This window comes from Episyrphus balteatus, chromosome 3 (assembly GCF_945859705.1).
Source record: "Episyrphus balteatus chromosome 3, idEpiBalt1.1, whole genome shotgun sequence".
Taxonomy (NCBI): domain Eukaryota; kingdom Metazoa; phylum Arthropoda; class Insecta; order Diptera; family Syrphidae; genus Episyrphus; species Episyrphus balteatus.
In genome coordinates, this window is record NC_079136.1 from 8474469 (window position 1) to 8493450 (window position 18982).

General features: G+C 32.1%; 1 protein-coding gene across 4 annotated transcripts; it reads right to left on the minus strand.

Moving 5' to 3' along the window:
* Positions 1 to 1480: 1480 nt before the first annotated feature.
* Positions 1481 to 18141, minus strand: LOC129913914 (nucleolysin TIAR). Of its 4 annotated transcripts, none has more exons than XM_055992891.1 (5): positions 18003 to 18141; positions 16016 to 16746; positions 5897 to 6676; positions 5743 to 5824; positions 1481 to 2116 (listed from the first exon to the last, which is right to left on the minus strand). In XM_055992891.1, exons 2-5 carry the CDS (start codon positions 16241 to 16243, stop codon positions 1932 to 1934), a joined length of 1275 nt encoding a protein of 424 aa, XP_055848866.1. In that variant the 5' UTR covers positions 16244 to 16746; positions 18003 to 18141; the 3' UTR covers positions 1481 to 1931. The 4 variants fall into 4 exon arrangements, with proteins under 4 accessions (XP_055848866.1, XP_055848865.1, XP_055848864.1 ...); XM_055992890.1 differs by lacking the exon at positions 18003 to 18141 and adding an exon at positions 17241 to 17487; XM_055992889.1 differs by lacking the exon at positions 18003 to 18141 and adding an exon at positions 17211 to 17487.
* Positions 18142 to 18982: the final 841 nt, after the last annotated feature.

Below are 18982 nucleotides of genomic sequence, written 5' to 3' on the forward strand. Positions count from 1 at the left end.
AACAACTTACTGTATGATACTACAGAAATAATTCCACTTTTTTCAGATTTATCAAGAATTACAGAATCAATAAACCTTTATTCAAGTATTTACTTGATACTCTTTCCAATTCTTTCCCCACGGCAAAAAAATCATTCGGTGTGCCAAATATCGTCAGATTAAGTGCATGCCTGGGTTTTTTTTTGCCGAAGGTGGCTACCAGAGAGGAGTCGGCAAAGACCACGACGTATGTCTTGCCTAATCCACGTTCTCAGAAGTATTATCGAACTTCTTAAATATATTTGAGGAAAATCTCTGTCCAGAGTGGATAAAAAATCAATCGGAAGAAGAACAAAGAAAAACAACTTTGCATTTTTTTGAAAAAAATATAGGCTTCCTGGAGTGATTGGATGCATAGATGGGACGCATCTATGAATTTGACCTATAATAAAATTAAAATAATATTTTTATTTATAAAAAAGATTCAATTGCACTTACATTGAACCGTCTAGCACAAATTTCTCCATCAAAATAAAAGCGGAAAAATTCCAGAGAAATCACAATAAAATTCCCATGTTAGAATTTATTCACGAAGCAATAAATTCCGAGGGGAATTTCAAACATCATTCACGATACCAATTTTTCGAACGTGGGAAATATTCCCTGAGAAATTTTGTTCACGATAGGGCCCAATGAAAAAAATTCCATACCAGAACGTCTACGTTCCAGTTTGGAATTTTTTTCATACAATAACGCTGTCGTCAGTATATTTTTCGTCGTTGGCGTGGAACAGTCTTGACTGAGTATCATCGTGTATTGATACAAAGTACACCAACCAAAACTTCCGTTCAAAATACATAAAACTTCGGCTGATAACCCATCAAAATTTGCATCTAAAATATTTCTGGTGAAAACGTGATGTTTTGTAGGCCAGGTAGTGTTTTCATTCCTTATAAAAAGTTGTGATGCAAAAGCATTGATGCGTTTATGAATTCAGCCTTCAGTTATGTAGTTCCTTTGCTTTTTCTTAAAAAATAGTAGCTAATAGAGAATCAAAATTATAACGAATAAGCAAAAAAAAACTGCTTCCCATATTTCATGGTCATCGGAATAAGGATGTTACCTTCATTGGGACTAAAACCCGTCCGCTGCATAATTGCTATCCTTTGACCTTTGGAATCACAAAAATCTTTCTACAAAGTGTGCAGCCCCACACTCTATTAAAATTAAATATTATTACACAAAAAAAATTAAATTAAATTATTTATTTTTTTTAAATCTATATTTTGTTCTGGTTTTACATTCCTTTATAATCAAAAACCATTAAAAAATATGTTTTTTATTTTATTTGTATTTTACATTATCATCTCTTTCAATATTTTGCAATATTGGTTTACGTTACACCGTGTTATACTTCCTTTTTTGTTTTTATTTTGTTTTTTTTTTCCATTGTTTCATTATAAATTACATATTCGTTTTGCATTTTTATTTTTTATATTCTTTGTTTTTTTTTTTTAGTTTTGAATTATAATTTAAAAATTTTCATTAATAACGACCTTAAACTTCTATGGTTTGGGCGGCTTGGCGGCGCACATCAGATTTTGTTTCTTTGTGTGTGTGTGTGTTGGGTGGTAGCAGAATGTATATTGTTTTTTGTATTTTTATTTGTTTAGTTTAGGAAATGTATATGTGTGGGTGTATTTATGTGTGTAGATCAAAAAATGTGTGTGTATTTGTATTTGATGCTATGTATAGGGAAATTTCAATATGTGTGTAGTTGTTGTTGTTTTTGTTGTTGGAATTATATTTGTTTGCTCATTTCCGGAATAGAATGAGTGAATTTCTGTTATGCACGCATCCAATCCAGGAATAACAGATGATGATGACGAGGTTGAGGATAAGCTGCTGCTGCTCGCGCCGCAGCTACTGATGTTAATCCTATCATCTCAATCTCATTGCGTTTGATATTGTGGCATGGCGGCACTGTACATCATTTGAGGTCCCAGACTACCGTTTGCGGCCGCTGCCGAAGCAGCCGCAGTCACTCCTGGTACAACTGCACCTGGAACACCCCATGCGACATTTGGCTGTACCATGCGATAAGAGGCTAAAATTAGATCATTTAAAGTAAGTACATCTTTTTATGAAGTAGTATCAGTAATTAATATGTTTTGAATTATTATTTTCAATTAAATTAAATAATAAAAAAAAATAAGGAAAAATATATTCAATATAATACCTGAAAGAAAAAATATTAACATCATCAGCTGCATTAATTTATTAGAAAATCATATTTAACTAAACATGATTTGTATTTGTACTTCGTAAATCTTCGTTTGGTTACTTGTAAAAGTAAAACAAGACTACGCCGGAAATTGATACAGACAATGTCCAGATTCAACGCAGACCACCTGAACTTAATTTCCGAGTTTTTTGAAGCTCTGATGGGTCAGAACATTATTTTCACATATCTTCATGACATTTAATCAATCAATGAATTTGATTCTAAACTTAATCTTAATTTTTTCGCTGTCCAATAAAAATTGCCAGTGCAGGAATCAAAGACATTTGCCTCTCTTTCTGGTTGAAATTGAGGAGAGTTTTTTTAAAATTCAACAAACGTCAAAAATGAGATATTGGTATCAAAATTTTTGGCATTGCCAGGCGCACAAGCTAATATGTAGTTTTAATTTTAAAAAAATTTAAGAAAATCGTTTTTTCAAAACTCAACAAAACCAATACTAAATGTATATTGAGGTTTTGCAAAACTCAACAAAATACTACGAGGTTTTGCAAAACTAAACAAAATTGCAAGTTTTTACCAAACTCAATTAAGTTTGCCTGTTGTTGGAAAGACTTGTCTTTTTTAAAATATCAAATATTATTATTGTAGTTTCAACATGGGTTGATTGGTTTCAGTTAATCATTGGTAAATATATAATGCATAAAAGGTTATAACTTTAAGTAGAAAAAAGTGTAGTTTTGGATTTGTTTCATTTTGAAAAACGCAGTATTTGCCTGTTCAAAATAAAGACAAATCGTTCCAAATCTGGAAATAAAATTTGAGCCTATTAGCTTTGCAAGAAAGAACAACTCCTCGTTTCTACTTTTTGAAAATTTGGTTTTGCATTCAAATAGGAAACAAAAAACTTTCTGAAAAATTTGAAAAAAAACATTTGTTGAGTTTTGAAAAAACGTACTTTAGTTTTAGAAGGGTGATTGTAGTACACGTAATAAAACGTAAAACTCGAAAACAAATATACCTATGTTCGGTTGCCATCTGTTGTTTTTATGTATAAAAATAAAACAAAATATTGGGAACCAAATTAAATATTTTTTCACACCAGCATCAGCATACCAAGTATCAGTAAACCGAAAACATGATAAGATTTTAAAATTTTTAAAGAAAGATTTTTTTTTGCAACTACATTATCCACACATTATAGTCCAGTGCATTTATAATTTGACCCAGCAGTTTGTACCACCCTCAAATTTTTTTTGCTCATGTGATAGAGCATTGGTTGAATCTCATTACCCTGATTTTTCGCACTCGCGAAATTCACCTTACGGCCGCCATCTTGGATTTTAGTTTTTGTTGAATATCTCGATTTCTATTTATCATACATAAAAGTTGTGTATACAACAAACGTAGGCAATTAAATTTTGCGTCTTTAATGTTAAAAACACTTTTTCAATGTTCTGAATATTAAAAAAGTTACAAGCCAAAAAAGTAAAAAAAAACAGAAAAAAATGACAATTTTAAAGATTTGAGCACTTTTTATCAAAATTATGAAAAAAAATTCCGAGACAAGATTATTCACCTTAACAACGCTGCTATACAACTTTTTTTTCTATCGCTATAAATACAAAAGTTATTAATACTTTTTATGTTAAAAATGCTCTTTTTTGTTTGTTTTTTTTTTATCTTTACTTTTTTCTTAATTTTTTTTTACCAAATCTTGAATTTTAAATGATTAGTGAGTATTTTATAGCTTTATGTTATAAGAGAAAATTCAGGACCTGCAATTTTTTTATATTTAAGTCTCTTCATTTCGTAAAAAAGGGGTATTTTTTAACAAAAAAGTATTAATAACTTTATTAATAATAGCGATACAAAAAAAAGTTGTATAGCAGAGTTGTAGAGAATTTTAAGGCGAATATTCTTTTCTAGATACGTTTTATCATAATTTTGATAAAAAGTGCTCAAATCTTTAAAATTGTCATTTTTTGTTTTTTTTTTAATTTTTTGACTTGTAACTTTTTTAATATTCAGAATATCGAAAAAGTGTTTTTAACATTAAATACCCAAAATTTAATTGCCTACGTTTCTTGTATACACAACTTTTATGTAGGATAAATAGAAATCGAGATATTCAACAAAAACTAAAATCCAAGATGGCGTCCGAAAGGTGAATTTCGCGAGTGCGAAAAATCAGGGTAATGATATTTAGCCAATGCTCTATCGAATGAGCAAAAAAAAATTGGGGGTGGTACAAACTGCTGGGTCGCCCATATATGAACATCATAAATGCACTGGACTACTAAAAGAAATTGAAAAAATCACAACAAACACTGCACTATCGTGCACCATTAAGAGCGTTTCTTAAAGCTCCGTCATATAAAGTTATTCACTGAACGGTATTGAATACTAGATGGTGGTTGAGAAGAAACAATCAATCTGTGCGCTAGACAGGTGATCTGATGATAAGGATGAAACCGAAAAATTAATGGGTGGATAAACAATTTTAACAGGTGAGTTCTTTTACTTTTTACAGACAATTTTTATGGGAAAGAATAAAGTTATGTTTTGAAGAATTTTGGTAATATCACTGAGACCCCAGAAAACTGAACGACCAAGTTCTTTCGCACTCTTTAGACTTTTATCGGCCGATAGGTGGTTTGGGTTGCTTTCTGTATAAAACTTTTTTATTCAGAAATGCTCTTAACCGAAAAATTCCCAGAATATTGATCCTTTCACCTTTTAATTGTTTATATTTTCGTTAATGCATTCTCTTCTCGCAGTAAATTATAACTTTATCTAATGAAGTATTATTCTAGGAAAGCTCTCAGTTTGGCACAACAAATCTGAGTTCGAAAGTGTACTCGACAGACGAATTACGTTGGGTGTTTTCATAAGTTTAAACTGCCTTACTGAAAACTTGTTTTCTCTTATTTTTTTGTATCTATTTCTTCGAAAGTATCATAACTCTAGCATGTATGTATTTGCTTCGCCAGGTTAACCTCAGAAATAGGTGGAAAGTCTTTCGGTTTTGTATTGTTCTATTTCTGAGGCCAACTGAATGCAGGTGTTTTTGCCTACCTTTTTTATTACCTCTCAGTCATATTGGAAGGTTGTATGATATTGCCTTTTTGTCAAGATTCTCAGGATTTGATATAGGGGCGGCAGTTCTGGGATGGGAGGGGAGGGGAGAAAATAAATGGAAAGGGTGCATGAGAGGGACCTCAAATGGATGTTTAGGGTAAAAAACTCCAGGATACATGGTGAGAGGGGAAACAAAACGAGATAAGATAATACTAAGAGCAGGAAATAGGACATGGAAATATTTAGAAAAATTAGCTGGCGAAATAGCAAGGAATGTTTAGAGGATATTAAAGAAAGACAGAAGACATAAATTTAGGATTCAAGGAAGAAGGCATCTTCCTGAACATTATATGCTTAGTCATATCGACTCACAAATAATAGTCTCATTGCTACTAGCAGATAAAATTAAAATAAAAACCGTTCATAAAAAAATGTATTACCTCCTTGTTGAGCGCTGGCTGCATAAGCATATGGATAATATCCTTGCTGCATGTATTGAGTCTGCATTTGAGCTGGGTATCCCTGTAAAAAAATAAATCACCAATATAAAATACATCTAACAAAAATCAAAACATATATGTATTAAAAACATACCGCTGGTGGGTACCAGTAACCCATTTGTTGATACGCTGCCGCATATGGATATTGGGCGGCTGCTTGTGGTGTTATTACCTGACCTGGTAGTGTTGCTTGCTGCGATGGTACACCTCCTGGGCCTATAATCGCAGCACCTGTAGCATTCATTGAATTGTCACCGCCATTCTCCTTGCCCCAGAAGCATTTCACTTGATTGCCATGTACTTCGGTATTGTGTGTGTGTTCAATAGCACGAGTCGCTGACTCTTTTGTCATAAATTTAATGAACGCATATCCTTTGTCCTTGAACACTCGCACATCTTGTATCTGGCCAAATTGCATAAAATGTTTGTGCATTAATTCATCGCTAATAACATTCGGCGGGAATCCACCACAGTAGACTGTCGTATTTGTAGGGCTAGATTGATTGTATACGTCTTCGAATGTTTGCCGACTAGCGGACTTATTCGCACCGACTTTAGTCGATTCACGTGGCGGTGGTAGTTTTCTTGTGGACCAATTCGTTCGGATGGATCGTGATCCAATCCATTGGCCATTCATTGTTTGTATCGCTGTTTCTGCTTCGGCTTTTTTGACAAATGAAACAAAAGCATATCCCTTGGACTTCATTGTTTGGGGATCGCGAACAATTCGACAGTTCGATATTTCGCCAAACGGTGCGAATGCTTCACGTAAAGTCTCTGTTTCGATTTCTGGACTAAGATCACCAACGAATATGTGATAATGTGCACTAATATCTGTCTTTGGCTGATTGCCTGGACTTGTTGCCCAATTAACCTAGAAAAATTTTTAAAAAAATTATTGAATTAAACAAATCAGTTCGCTATTGTATTTGAAATGGAAAGTTGGCTATTTATTAAGTACCTATTTTAATGGTTTTTAATTGATATCGAACTTTTTAGCAAAAAAGATTTTCTCAAAATAATTGGAATTGTGAATTCACTAAAGGCCAATTTTTTCACATAAGTCCTAAGTCAGCTTAGTACCCGATCTAGCTAGACCAGGTACTAGCTCTGGTACTCGGTCCTAACGAAAAGTTAATACCTGAGTATTTCTTCACATTTATAGGACCTGGGGTCGAATTACGGCATACGTTCGTTAACGTATGGTTGCTATGTGTCCCTATTTTTTTCTACTAATTAAATAGAGACAGAAATAGTAAAAACGTTAACGTATGATCGTAATCGTGTGCCGTGATTCGACCCCTGATCTAATTTCACAACGAGGTCCTAAGAATTAATACGTATAAAACTGGTCTAACTGTCATTTTGAGAATTTATTGAAGTTTGAAATATTTTATTTTTACATTTGATCAAATTTAACAAATAAAAAATTTAATAAAAAACGAAAACAAGAAGCAAATAATTAAAATAAATATTGAAAAAATGTTATGAAGATTAAAAACGCTACAAGCAATAAAAATTCATACATTTTATGAAGAAAAAAAAGTCAAGAATGAAGACAAGAATAAGAATGCAGAATCAATCAGCCAGAAATGGCGAGGAATTATTCAATAATATGAATGCAGCCACGAAAGCCTGCCAAAAAGGCAGAAGGGCCACCATAAACCATAATAAACGAATAAAAAATATTTTTTATAGATTTATGTTCATTGTGCTAATAAAAGAAAAGCTTTTAAAAACGCAGTATTTAGTGATTTGGTATTATTATGTATGTTTTTATTCCATAATTGACCTCCATCGGAGTTAAAATTTCCGATTTTATAGTACGAAAATTCTCACAGATATTTTAATTTGTGATACGATCCTCAAAATTAGCCGAGCCCGAGGTGAAGTCTATTCATTGGTTGTACAGCCTCGTTGTCAAAAGCAAGTGTCTTGCAATTCGCCTCTACTGCAAGGCTTGTACATATCATAAGCACAATTTAAAAATACACCCGAAATCTTCTGTGGGCTTTGTCCAAAAGTCCAATTCTCGTGTTTTTTGATAAATTAAAAAAAACTTTCAAAATCAAAATGGGGGGGGGGGGGGTCAATGGTGTGGTGGATGTAGTGTTTCACTGCTAACCTGGGAGGTGTGGTTTCGAGCCCCACCTCAGGCAGCTATGTTTTATTTACCCCCCAGCTTGTACGCCACCCGTGGGATTATATGAGATAATAATCATCGTATTCTAAATTTATTGACCAACAGAAATCCTTTCCTATCTTTCTATTCCTTCTAACTAGTGCCGTGCAATATGCATTCAAAAGACCTAAGGTCTTACAGGCATATAGAATAATATTAATTATTATCACTAAAAACGCACTTATCAATCGATACAACACCCAAGTAATTAAAAAAATCTGTAATATGGACAACAGGTCATTTAAATCTTCAAATGGAATTAAAATTCACAAAGTCCACTAAATTTAAACAAAAAATAATGAAAATTATTCCTTTTTTACGTTTTTTCTTCTTTATTAAACTGCAATATCACATGAAAATATTATATTCATTTATTTGATTCAAGTACTAAACGCTAGACTACCGATTTTGAGGTCCTAACTTCTACCGAGTCCTAACTAATACTCGGTACCCATTTGACAGTACTAGGGATTAGTACTTATGTGAAGAAATCACTTGTTACCGATTTGAGTACTAACGATTGGTATAATAACCAGGTCCTAGCTGATTTTGAGGAGCTAGCTAGTACCGGGTCCTAACTAGTACTCGGTCCTAAATTGACAGTTCTGAGGCTTAGTACCTGAGTCAAGAAATGAGTTGGTATCGATTTGAGTATTAACTTTAGGACTAGGACCGGTACTAGCGCTGCCACTCATATATAGGTTTTCGCGTTTCTGTCTTCGTTTTCTTCCTTAGTCACATGATAATTTACTTCCCCCTTAATCTCAAAGACTCAGATTAATTAATCTTCCTTCACTTACTGACCATAGAAAGTATTTGCAGTTTTGTTTTATTGTTGGAATTATTAATCGGTCAATATCATCCCCATCGGTTCTAAGTCGGTTAAATTTCAGTTACAGTCGCACAAGTATAAGGTTACGCCAACCATTGTGCCTTATTTTTGGTAGATCGAACTATGGTGCAAATAGCCCCCTCAATTAATTGATAACAATATTCAATAAACTTTATTTTTGTATCGAGTCTGTTAATGACAATTTTAAATGCATTAAGTTCAAAACTATGTTTTTCAATAGCTTACGGCCAATTTCTTCACAAAAGTCCCAAGTCAGCTTAGTACCCGACCTAGCTAGACCAGGTACTAGTACTAGTACTCGGTCCTAATGAAAAGTTAGGACCCGAGCATTTCTTCACACATATAGGACCCGATCTAAATTCACAAGAGAGTCCTAAGAACTAATACGTATAAAACTGGTCTAACTGTCATTCTGACTATATTTTGATAAATGAAAAATTTTATTTTGATATTTTTGAGGGAATTTACAAAATTAAAAATAGAAAAAAGTATAAAATAATAAAAAAGAAAAAATAATGTGATGAAACTCACAAGAAACCAACAAGAAAAAAAAATTCAATGAGTTTTGTCAAGAATACATTCATGAATGCTGAATATCTGGTAAATGTAGACGAGGCTAAGAAAAGCGGATCCGTCGATTTTAATGCAGCAGATCCATCTTAAGTTAAAGAGAGTTTTTTTATAGACTTTTGCAACATAAATGTATTTTAATAAAAATAAAATAAAAAGACAAGTTTAAAAAACGCAGTCTTGTGATTATGTCTTTTTCTATTATAATGCGACTAGCATTATTTTATCATGGCATGTTGGCGAGCACGAGACAGCCGTAGGTTTTCTGACCACACGTTTCAAGACGTTGGTGTAAATTTAATTGTTAATGGCTTTCCGCAATATCCATAAACAGAATTCTTAAAGCAAGCATATTTTGTGCTGGAAGTTGGATGTCGGGTGTCGAGAAATGTAAATGTAGAATGTCTACGTAAAGAGGGCCTTTCTAGACTTAATTGTCTTTTTTCGAAAGAATGAGAAATGTAGAAATACTTCTTTATTAAGCAGTGTACATTTGTTTGTTCTTCCCTTTCTGGCATAGCATTTGCCATTTTTGTTAAATATTAAAAAAAAATCAAGTCATTAAAATCTCCCAAAATGCTTGTCAAGCGAAACAACACTCAAAAAATTGAAAAAAAAACTGCAATACCTCTTAAAAAATGAAATTCATTGCTTTGATTTCAGTATTACTGCCGCTAGACTACCGATTTTGAGGTCCTAAATATTACCGAGTCCTAACTAATACTCGGTACCAATTTGACAGTCCTATAGCTTAGTACTTGTGTGAAGAAATCACTTGGTACCGATTTGAGTACTAACGATTGGTATAATAACCTAATTTTGAGGAGCTAGCTAGTACCGAGTCCTAACTAGTACTCGGTCCTATATTGACAGTTCTAGGACTTAGAACCTGAGTGAAGAAATGAGTTGATACCGATTTGAGTACTAACTTTAGGACTAGGACCGGTATTAGCGCTAGGACTCTGTGAAGAAATCGGCCGTTAGAGTAATAAATTTAGATTTAAGTATTATGTATAAATGTATAAGTATATTCACGTTAGTATTTAACGAATTGAAAAAAATAAAAATAACTAGGACTCTGTGAAGAAATCGGCCGTAACATTCACAGGTATGTATTTAGATACTGTATAGTTCTTTCCGAACAACAGTCAACCATAGTGAAACATGGATATAATGGAATTCATAATTGATTTTAAATTGAATTTTATTTCATTCGCTGAGTATGTCCTTAAAATCATTATTACATTCTCATTAGTTCATCGTTAGAAATACAAAGATCAGTTTATTATTTGGAAGGAGCAGAAGTAGGATGTAGTTTCGTAAGTACTTAGTGATCATTAAAACACAGCTATTGTTTAGTGAATCTGTTCAGACATGGATTTATGCATATGCCAAACTATTATATTTGAGATAGTCTTTTTTACTGTAACTGTAATCTTCTCTGTAATCTAAAATCATTGCATACGATTCATATTTAAATTGCAATTCGCTTGTGTTAACGTTAGCTGGAAAAGATTGATCAAATATGAATATTTTCATTTGAGGATGGCATTATATTCCATTTTCATGTTGAAATGTGTTTTTACTTTGTGGGTAGTAATTCAGGTACTACAAAACAATGTCTTCTTATAATTATAGAAAAACCATAACACACACATGGTGTAAGTAAAATGTGTCAACATGCAAACATACACGCATATAATAAAACGAGTGTGAGTGATGAACAATAAAACAAGAGGTTGTTTATTCCTTATCGATTTTAGGAAAGGACAGTTTTGTGAAAGTTGCTTCGTTCAATACTAAATCTGATGGAACGTAGAACATAATATGGCTGATTCAGCGTGTTGTATGAATTTTAACCTTGAAGTAATTTTTTTGAAATTCAAAACATGTAAGGTTGAGTTAGATAAGGTAGGGCCTGCAAAGCACAGAAGCTGTTGCGTAAACGGGGGCCATCCATTGTGATCATCTTGTAAAAGATAGAATGCTTCTAAGTAAGTGGTTTAAATAGACAAGACAGGTTCATTTTATCCTACAGGCAACATAAGTTGCATGTTGGTAATAAAAACAAAAATATTTGTATTTTTTTCTTTTTTTGCTAAACTTACAAGTTTTTGAATGTTCAACAACAATCGTTTAATTAACCTAGACAAAAGTATTGGTTTTTTGTTGGCTTTATGAATTTTTCAAATGAAATGGATTTGTGTGTTTAAACTCATGATTAGAAGGTTACTCTGTTGTAGTGTGCAGTTATCTTTTTAGAATTATCGGAGAATACAGAAAATGCGATTGCACCACAAGAACCCTCACCAGAGACATAGAACAGAAATAACCAAATATACTTTGCTACCAGCATTATTCTCGTGGAAAAAGTCAATTTTCGAGACTTTAGTCGTCTATCTTCTTGGCATTAAGCCTAGAATGATGCTGATACAAAACGAAAAATTTCATACAAAAATAGCACGAAATGTCTTTAAACAGAAAATTGTTATTTATAAAATGTATGCAACGTTACATAGAGGTAGAGGAGAAATTTGGAGATTTTTTCCTGATTTAATTTACCTACATTGGTAGGTGCATGTGTGTTTTCTATTCATCTTTTTGTTTTTACATAGAAATATGATTTATGTACATTTCTTTTTTATTGATGTATTTTTTTGGATAACCTTTTCAATACATGTGAAAAATTTGTTATTAAGTAAAACAAATGAATGTTTTTTTTTTTAGAGATTTTCTTCTATATATGAAATCGAGAACTTTCGCCCACGTTTTTGTTTTTTTTTTTCGAATCAGATGGAGTTGTTTGTCTTGTTTAAAAGTACTAATTTTCCATTTTTAGTACTTATTTGGACATAAATCTAGCATAACTATAATGGGTAAGAAAATGTTTTATAAATAGAAATTTATGTAACGTTGCATAAAGGCTACATAAAACTTTATGCATTGTATGACTATGCAGCCGTTTAGAGCTGTTTAGTGAAATCTAATAAATAAAGCTGATAATGTAGACCTATACATATTTGCAAACATACACTTTTTACTTGCGATATAGGTACTATATACATATCAAGTTATGCATTCGTACAAAAAAAAAAGTTGAGATAACATTTTTCCATGACATTACGATGGTAGACAATGCCAAAAAAGTGGGTCCCGGAAGTCCGTCTGTCTGTCTGTCAGTCTGTCTGTCTGTCTGTATAAGGAGCTACAGCCTAAACGGATGGACCGATTGATGTCAAACCTCGTATGCAGTGTAATTTGCGACTCTCCAGAGGGGTTTTTGGAATTAATTTTTTTGGACCAAAAATAACGGTACTTGTCATATACCGATTTTAGTAAAATTGAAATTTCTCGAAAACGGCTCCAACGATTTTGTTTAAAAAATTCAAGTGTTAGTTTAAAGTTTAGGTCTATCTTCTAATGAAAAAATTTTTTTTTGAAAATCATTATTAACGGTACCTGCCATAGAACCGTTTTTTTCAAATCCGATTATCTCCAAAACTGCTTATTCGATTTCAACGAAACTTTTTGTGAAGAAGCATTTATATAATTTAAATATAAGCCAAAAATAAAATTTTGGAAAAAATAATTTTTGGATTTTTAAAAAAATTTTGAAATTTTTTTTTTGAAAAATCAAATTTTCGAAAACGGTACATTTAATTCTTTTGAAATTTTGTTTTTAGATGTTGATTAGTGATTTCTACAAAATGACATACCAATTTTATTTTTAAACTTTTTTTCCAAAAAATTATTTATAAAAAATTAGTTTTTTAAAAAACGGCTCTAACGATTTTGAAAATTTTTTTTCTAAAAATGCATGTTAATATATCAATCAAAACTGCATACTTGTTTTGGAGGGCAATTTAATTTCAGATTTTATTTTATTTTTTTTTTTAAAACGAATTTTATTTTTTTTTTTCCAAATTTCTATATAAAAAGTCTTAAAAATTTAAACAACTTTAACTCTAAGAGCAAGTTCGTGCGACCCCAGTCGTGCATTTTATTTCTCTTCGAAGAGTAGTAGTAGATATTATGTATGTTATGTAATTCTATTTGAAATTATGAAATGGAAATAATAATCTAAGAGCCCATAGCAAATTTTGGGAGCGGAGGTATAACCAAAATGTGAGTATGCAGTTTTATAGCCTTATACGTTTTAATAACGAATTCGAAAGTCTGACAGCTTTAAATCACGGCTTTATATTGTTTTAACGGGGTTGAAAAATGTGAGTTTTCTAATTCATATAAGTAGGCTAAATTCTTTATACAGAAACTGATGCTCTGTCATTTCTCCTAAGCCTGAAAACATCAATCTTGACAATGCGATCAATAGAATTCAAGATACATATAAGCTTTTTAAGTGATTTTGTTTTGGAGACTTTTCTGTTTAATTTTGTGTTTGTAATTTTGAATTGAAAACTCTCCAAGAAGAGAATTGATATGGTTATTTAAAGCGTATATCTTGGTTTCTATTTGTCGCATCGCCAAGATTGAGGTTAGGAGAAATGACAGAGCATCAGTCCATATATATTCAGAATGTGAATTTTTGTTCATTTAGACTCACGTCAATTGGAAAACTCGCGTTATTAAACCTCTCGAAAATTATATAAAGCCGCGATTTAAATATGACAGACTTTGAATTCGTTAACGAATGGAGGTATAATCAAAATGTGAGTATGCAGTTTTATAGCTTTATGCGTTCTAATAACTATTAGTTTATAGCTTTATGCGTTCTAATAACTATTAGAACGCATAAAGCTATAAAACTGCATACTCACATTTTGATTTTACCTCCACTCCCAAAATTGTATGATTACAACTGATCTTATTCTTGTGAGTAAAAATAAAGAAAATACACGAGGATTCACTTCAAAAAGTCACTGCAAAAAAATTATTCATTACCCAAAGTTGCATTTTTGTTGCCAAGTTTGTGATCAAACTCAAATGTGAACTAGAGCTTGTTTCTCATCAAGCTTCATCAAATACCATTAGCTTGGGTCGTAAATGTCCTCAAACACTAATAACACTGGTTAACAAGGGTTCTGTTGCCGAAACAAAAATTTATACTTTTCTGAAGGTTTTCGGTGTGCTGAATTCGAAACCAAAGTCAGAAAAAATTGATCATCTCCCGTTTTTGAAATATTACCGTTAGAAAATGCAAAAAAACGTTTTTTTGACTACTTCGGACCTTATTCTTTAATATAAGGAAAATTGTTAGAAGATATTTAGTAACGGTTTGTATGAAAAATATTTTCCTTCTTTCAAGAACTTTTTTAATCTTTCCGATATCTTTGTTATATTCCGAGATATCTTAAAAAGAAGAAAGTGGCTTTGGCTTCATATATCATAAAGGAGATAATGACGTTATATAATTTATGAAATATGCAAACAACTGAGGATATCCCGGGAAGTAATAAAGATATCGAAAAGATTTAAACAGATTTAAAAAGGTGGAAAATAGTCCTTATAAAAACCGTTACTGAATATGCACAAACAATTTACCTTATATAAAAGAAAAAGGCCCGAAGTACTGCATTTTCTAACGGTAATACATACTTCAAAAACGGGAGCTGATTAATTTTTTCTGACTACGGATTCGAGTTCAGCACACCGAAAACCTTCAGAAAAGTATTTTTTTGTTCTGGCAACAAAAAAAAGTTTAATTTTGCTAACCAGTGTAATTAAACTTAGGAAGTATGGTTTGTGGTCAAAATAATTCAAAAAAGGTACAATTGTGTCCCCTAGAATCAAAAACAATCTATTCCACTTGTTCTTTTATTGAGTTATTAAAAAAAATAAAACGTTCCTAAGCACTTTGTCCCGCTTTATTAAAAAAAACAACTTCTGAATCGAATTAAACATGTACTTTTGACTTTAAACTGACTGTGCTCTTTCCTTTGTCACCCAACGCGTTCCGAAAATATTTAATAATTAATTTTGGAATAGAGTTGTTTTGAAAGTCATGCATAGGAATAGTTTAGTTTTGAAACTTAACAATAGAATTATTTTGCTTTACATGAGGAATAGTGTTGTTTTGATTCTCAAATAATGTGGAATACATTCGTTTCGATTCAAATTGTAATATTTCTATAAAGTATAACTCTGGAACAAGTTGACTTTGAAAGTGCTCAACCACACTCAAAGAAAGAGGCTGAAAAATTGAGATAAACTGCGTTTCTAACTCATTTTTCACAAAAAGTGGAATAGATTGTTTTTGATTCTAGGGCACACAATTATAACCGTGAGGTCCATTGGGACGGACATATCGAAGTTTAAAGTCGTTTATGTAGCTTGATGAGAAAAAAGGCTCATTAATTTGAACTGATTCTCAAATTTAAACTTATACATTTTTCACCCTTCAACAACAAAGGATTAGTAAAAGAAATGGTTTATTGTTGTTTACAGTGTTAAATGTTTACTGAGTTATGAATTAAAAACGGCTTCTAAGAGATCATTATTGACGTATCAAATGGGGTTTGTTGTGAAATTTTCTGATGATTAAATCGATAGCGGAAAGTTGAAAAAAATCATAAAAAATGCAATAAAATAAAATTCACCTCTAATAACTTTAAAGTTAAGTAGGTTATAATTAAAAAATGAAAACTTACCTTAATTTCCTTTTCGAGGAATAATCGTTTATTCATGGCAGTCAATGCTGTTGCAGCCGACTGATAAGTTGTATATTCGATGAATGCATACGGATCATTGCCGGGCTCACGTATTATTTTACAACTTTTAACTGGTCCCATTTGTCCGAATAGGGCAACCAGTAAATCTTCAGCTACCGATGAGTCTAAATTACCCACATATAATGTTTTTGGGTGCGATTCATCCATCTTTATTAACCCAAACTTTAAACTCCTTTCGATATAAAACTATTGGTTCTCTGTGTGATAGCTATTTACACACTTTTTTGGGGTGATGATGATAATTTCTATTTGTATTTTTTTTTACTTTTTTGTTTGTTTGTTTGTTAATGAACTTAGTTATATTGCTTCCTTTTGCTAAGTCATCTACTTTCTTTCTTTTAAATTTTTAAGTAAATTCTAATATAAATTATGAATTATAAATTAAACTAGCTATATAAAAAAAATGACTTGCAGCAGACCGTCACGTCGTCGGTTCTCGCTGTGTCTATCGGTCTTGTGTGAATATAATTTTTTTTTAAATAAATATTTTTAACAAATATTGTATGTTCCGCGGGATTATTGTTATATTAATCGTGTTTTTTTTTATACTTTTAATAAAATTCAAAAAAAAATAATAATAATAATAATAAATTTGTAAACGATGACGATGATGGATAGATCACATAAAAAACTTTCTCAGAACGGGTTCACTGTGAAGGAAGAGAAAAAAGAAGAAAATAAAGAGAAATGAGTTTTGGATGAGTTTTATTTTTTTTTTCTTTTGTAGATTTTTTTTTTTGTTAAAGTTAATTGTTTCGAGACTTTCGAAGAGCAATTTTTTGACTCAGTAAAAAAAGGGAATATTGATTTAATATAGCTTTTTACGGCTTTTTTAGTCCAAACAAAAATTTAGCGTTTCGTCCTGATGGGCTCATCAGAGTTGACTTATTGTTAAAAAGGGAATAAAGAGTTTTTTCTTGAGATTTGTTGAGAAAAGACCAAGGGCGGATTTTTCGAAAAGCAAAAAAAAAAAAACCAAAACCAATGCAAGTTTTGTAGAAATTTGTGCGTTACGATCTTAGAACAATACAAGAAGAGCGGAAATAATCAAAGAACCAGCAAAAAGTAAAGGTCTTATTAAAAAATAAATAAAAAGAATGAAAAAGAAATTCACCAGCCAACCACCACACGACGGGCTTCTTACATTCAATGTCGTCGTCGTCGTTGTCTCGAATGTCGTCGATTGTGTCGGTTGCCTCACGAGAATATAAAAAAAAATGATGCACACTCGGGAAACAGAAAGGAAAAAAACTATGCCTAAAAACTACGGACTAGATTCACCACAATTCTTGATATTCACTTTACAAATGAAATAGTTTTTGCAAAAATGATTAAACATTTCGGCATAATTTTATATATTTTTCAGTATTTTCGTTTTTTTCTTTTTTATTACAAAAAAAAAATAATTAAAAAATTGGTAAAATTATAGAAAAGAAGTCACAGCTCTTGCATTTATGAGGGAAGACAAGACACAAGACTGTGCTGAATGATGCATGGTTTGGTTCGTTTTGCTATATTTGTTTCACACAAAAGCATAAGTTTATCTCATTCACACTTAAGCACTAAAGGGGGTTAATAAATAGATAGTTGTCTCTTTCAATCATGCAAATACACTATTGCTATCTCTTGTGTGTGTGAAATTATAAAATTTTGCCGAATGATGATGATGGGTTCTTTTTCTTTTTTTTTTTAATTTACGCGCGCGGCGAAGAGTAAGAAGGGGGAAAGAGAAGAAGGGTGGCTGGCAGAGTGGCGGTGATCTGCCAAAAAGGCGTCTAGTCTACTTTTATAAAATGCTACCACTCAAAATTCTCCGGACTCGGACATGACGTGGCTAAAATTTGCATTTACCCATAATAAACACACAAGTTTTATTAAATTTTATTTGCAAACAATATATACTAACTTCTGATAGATATTTTTACATATTTTAATTAATTTAATATCGTAAATGAATTAGTTTTATCGTCAAATTAAAAAAAAAAAGAGTCGCGGCTGTCTTTAGTCTTTTCTTTTTTTTTTATTTGTTGTAAGACAGTGCGTCTGTGGCGAATTAAATTCTAGAACTGAGATTTTGAATATGAGAGTGAGTGAGAAAAGGGGTTGATTGGTGTTTTTTCTTTTTTTTTTTTGGTTGGCTATATATTGCTATCCTTGGTTGACATTCAGGAAATTGTATATAGGAGGTTGGAGTAAAGGTGAAGGCAATATAGAGGTGGCCTGTTCTGATGGACATAAGGTAGTGTTTATACTTGTATGATTTTGATGAAAGCATTCAGCAGGGAAAGTTTGTTAAGATGGGATTTAGATTGGGCGATTTTGTTTCTTCCCTTCAAGCAAACGAGTCCGACCTCGGTCCGAATCCGCTCCGCCTGAGTCCGACCTCGACTACGAAACAGGTCCCACGGCGGCTCAAATTAGTATGGAAATTAATCACCGCGGAGCCGATTTTATATGTATTGGTTTTTTACCACGATTTCTCCTTCGAATTTGTGTTCATACACAAAAAGTTGCAAGTGTGTGAGTGCAGCCCCGTTTTTCTCGTTTTGAGGTCGGAGTGTCTTTTCTGAACTCAGTTTTCTTGCTTGAAGGGTTGGTACAGGGCACATCAGTACACATAAAAAGGTAATAAATATTCCGAACTGACATTGGTCGCCAAATTGACAAAACATGACAATTTGGCGACCAATGTCAGTTACCGTAATTCTTGATTGATTAAATTACCGACGAAAAACGCACAAAAACCGAAAAACCACACACACAGCAAATTTTTTAACAATTATTTACCATTTCCCGAGACGAAACACGAAGAAAATTTGTTATTTTTTAAATTATTAGAAATGGTTTGTGTATAGCTTTGTAATACTGGCAGGGCAGCTGCTTGTG

What these genes read in the sequence shown, in the direction of transcription:
- LOC129913914 (XM_055992891.1), bottom strand. Translation starts at nt 16,243, where the DNA reads ATGGATGAATCGCACCCAAAAACATTATATGTGGGTAATTTAGACTCA. An exon ending in TCCTCGAAAAGGAAATTAAG is followed by an intron (nt 6,677 to 16,015) that starts GTAAGTTTTCAT and finishes AAATTTTTCTAG; the next exon opens with GTTAATTGGGCAACAAGTCC. An exon ending in GTTACTGGTACCCACCAGCG is followed by an intron (nt 5,825 to 5,896) that starts GTATGTTTTTAA and finishes ATTTTTTTACAG; the next exon opens with GGATACCCAGCTCAAATGCA.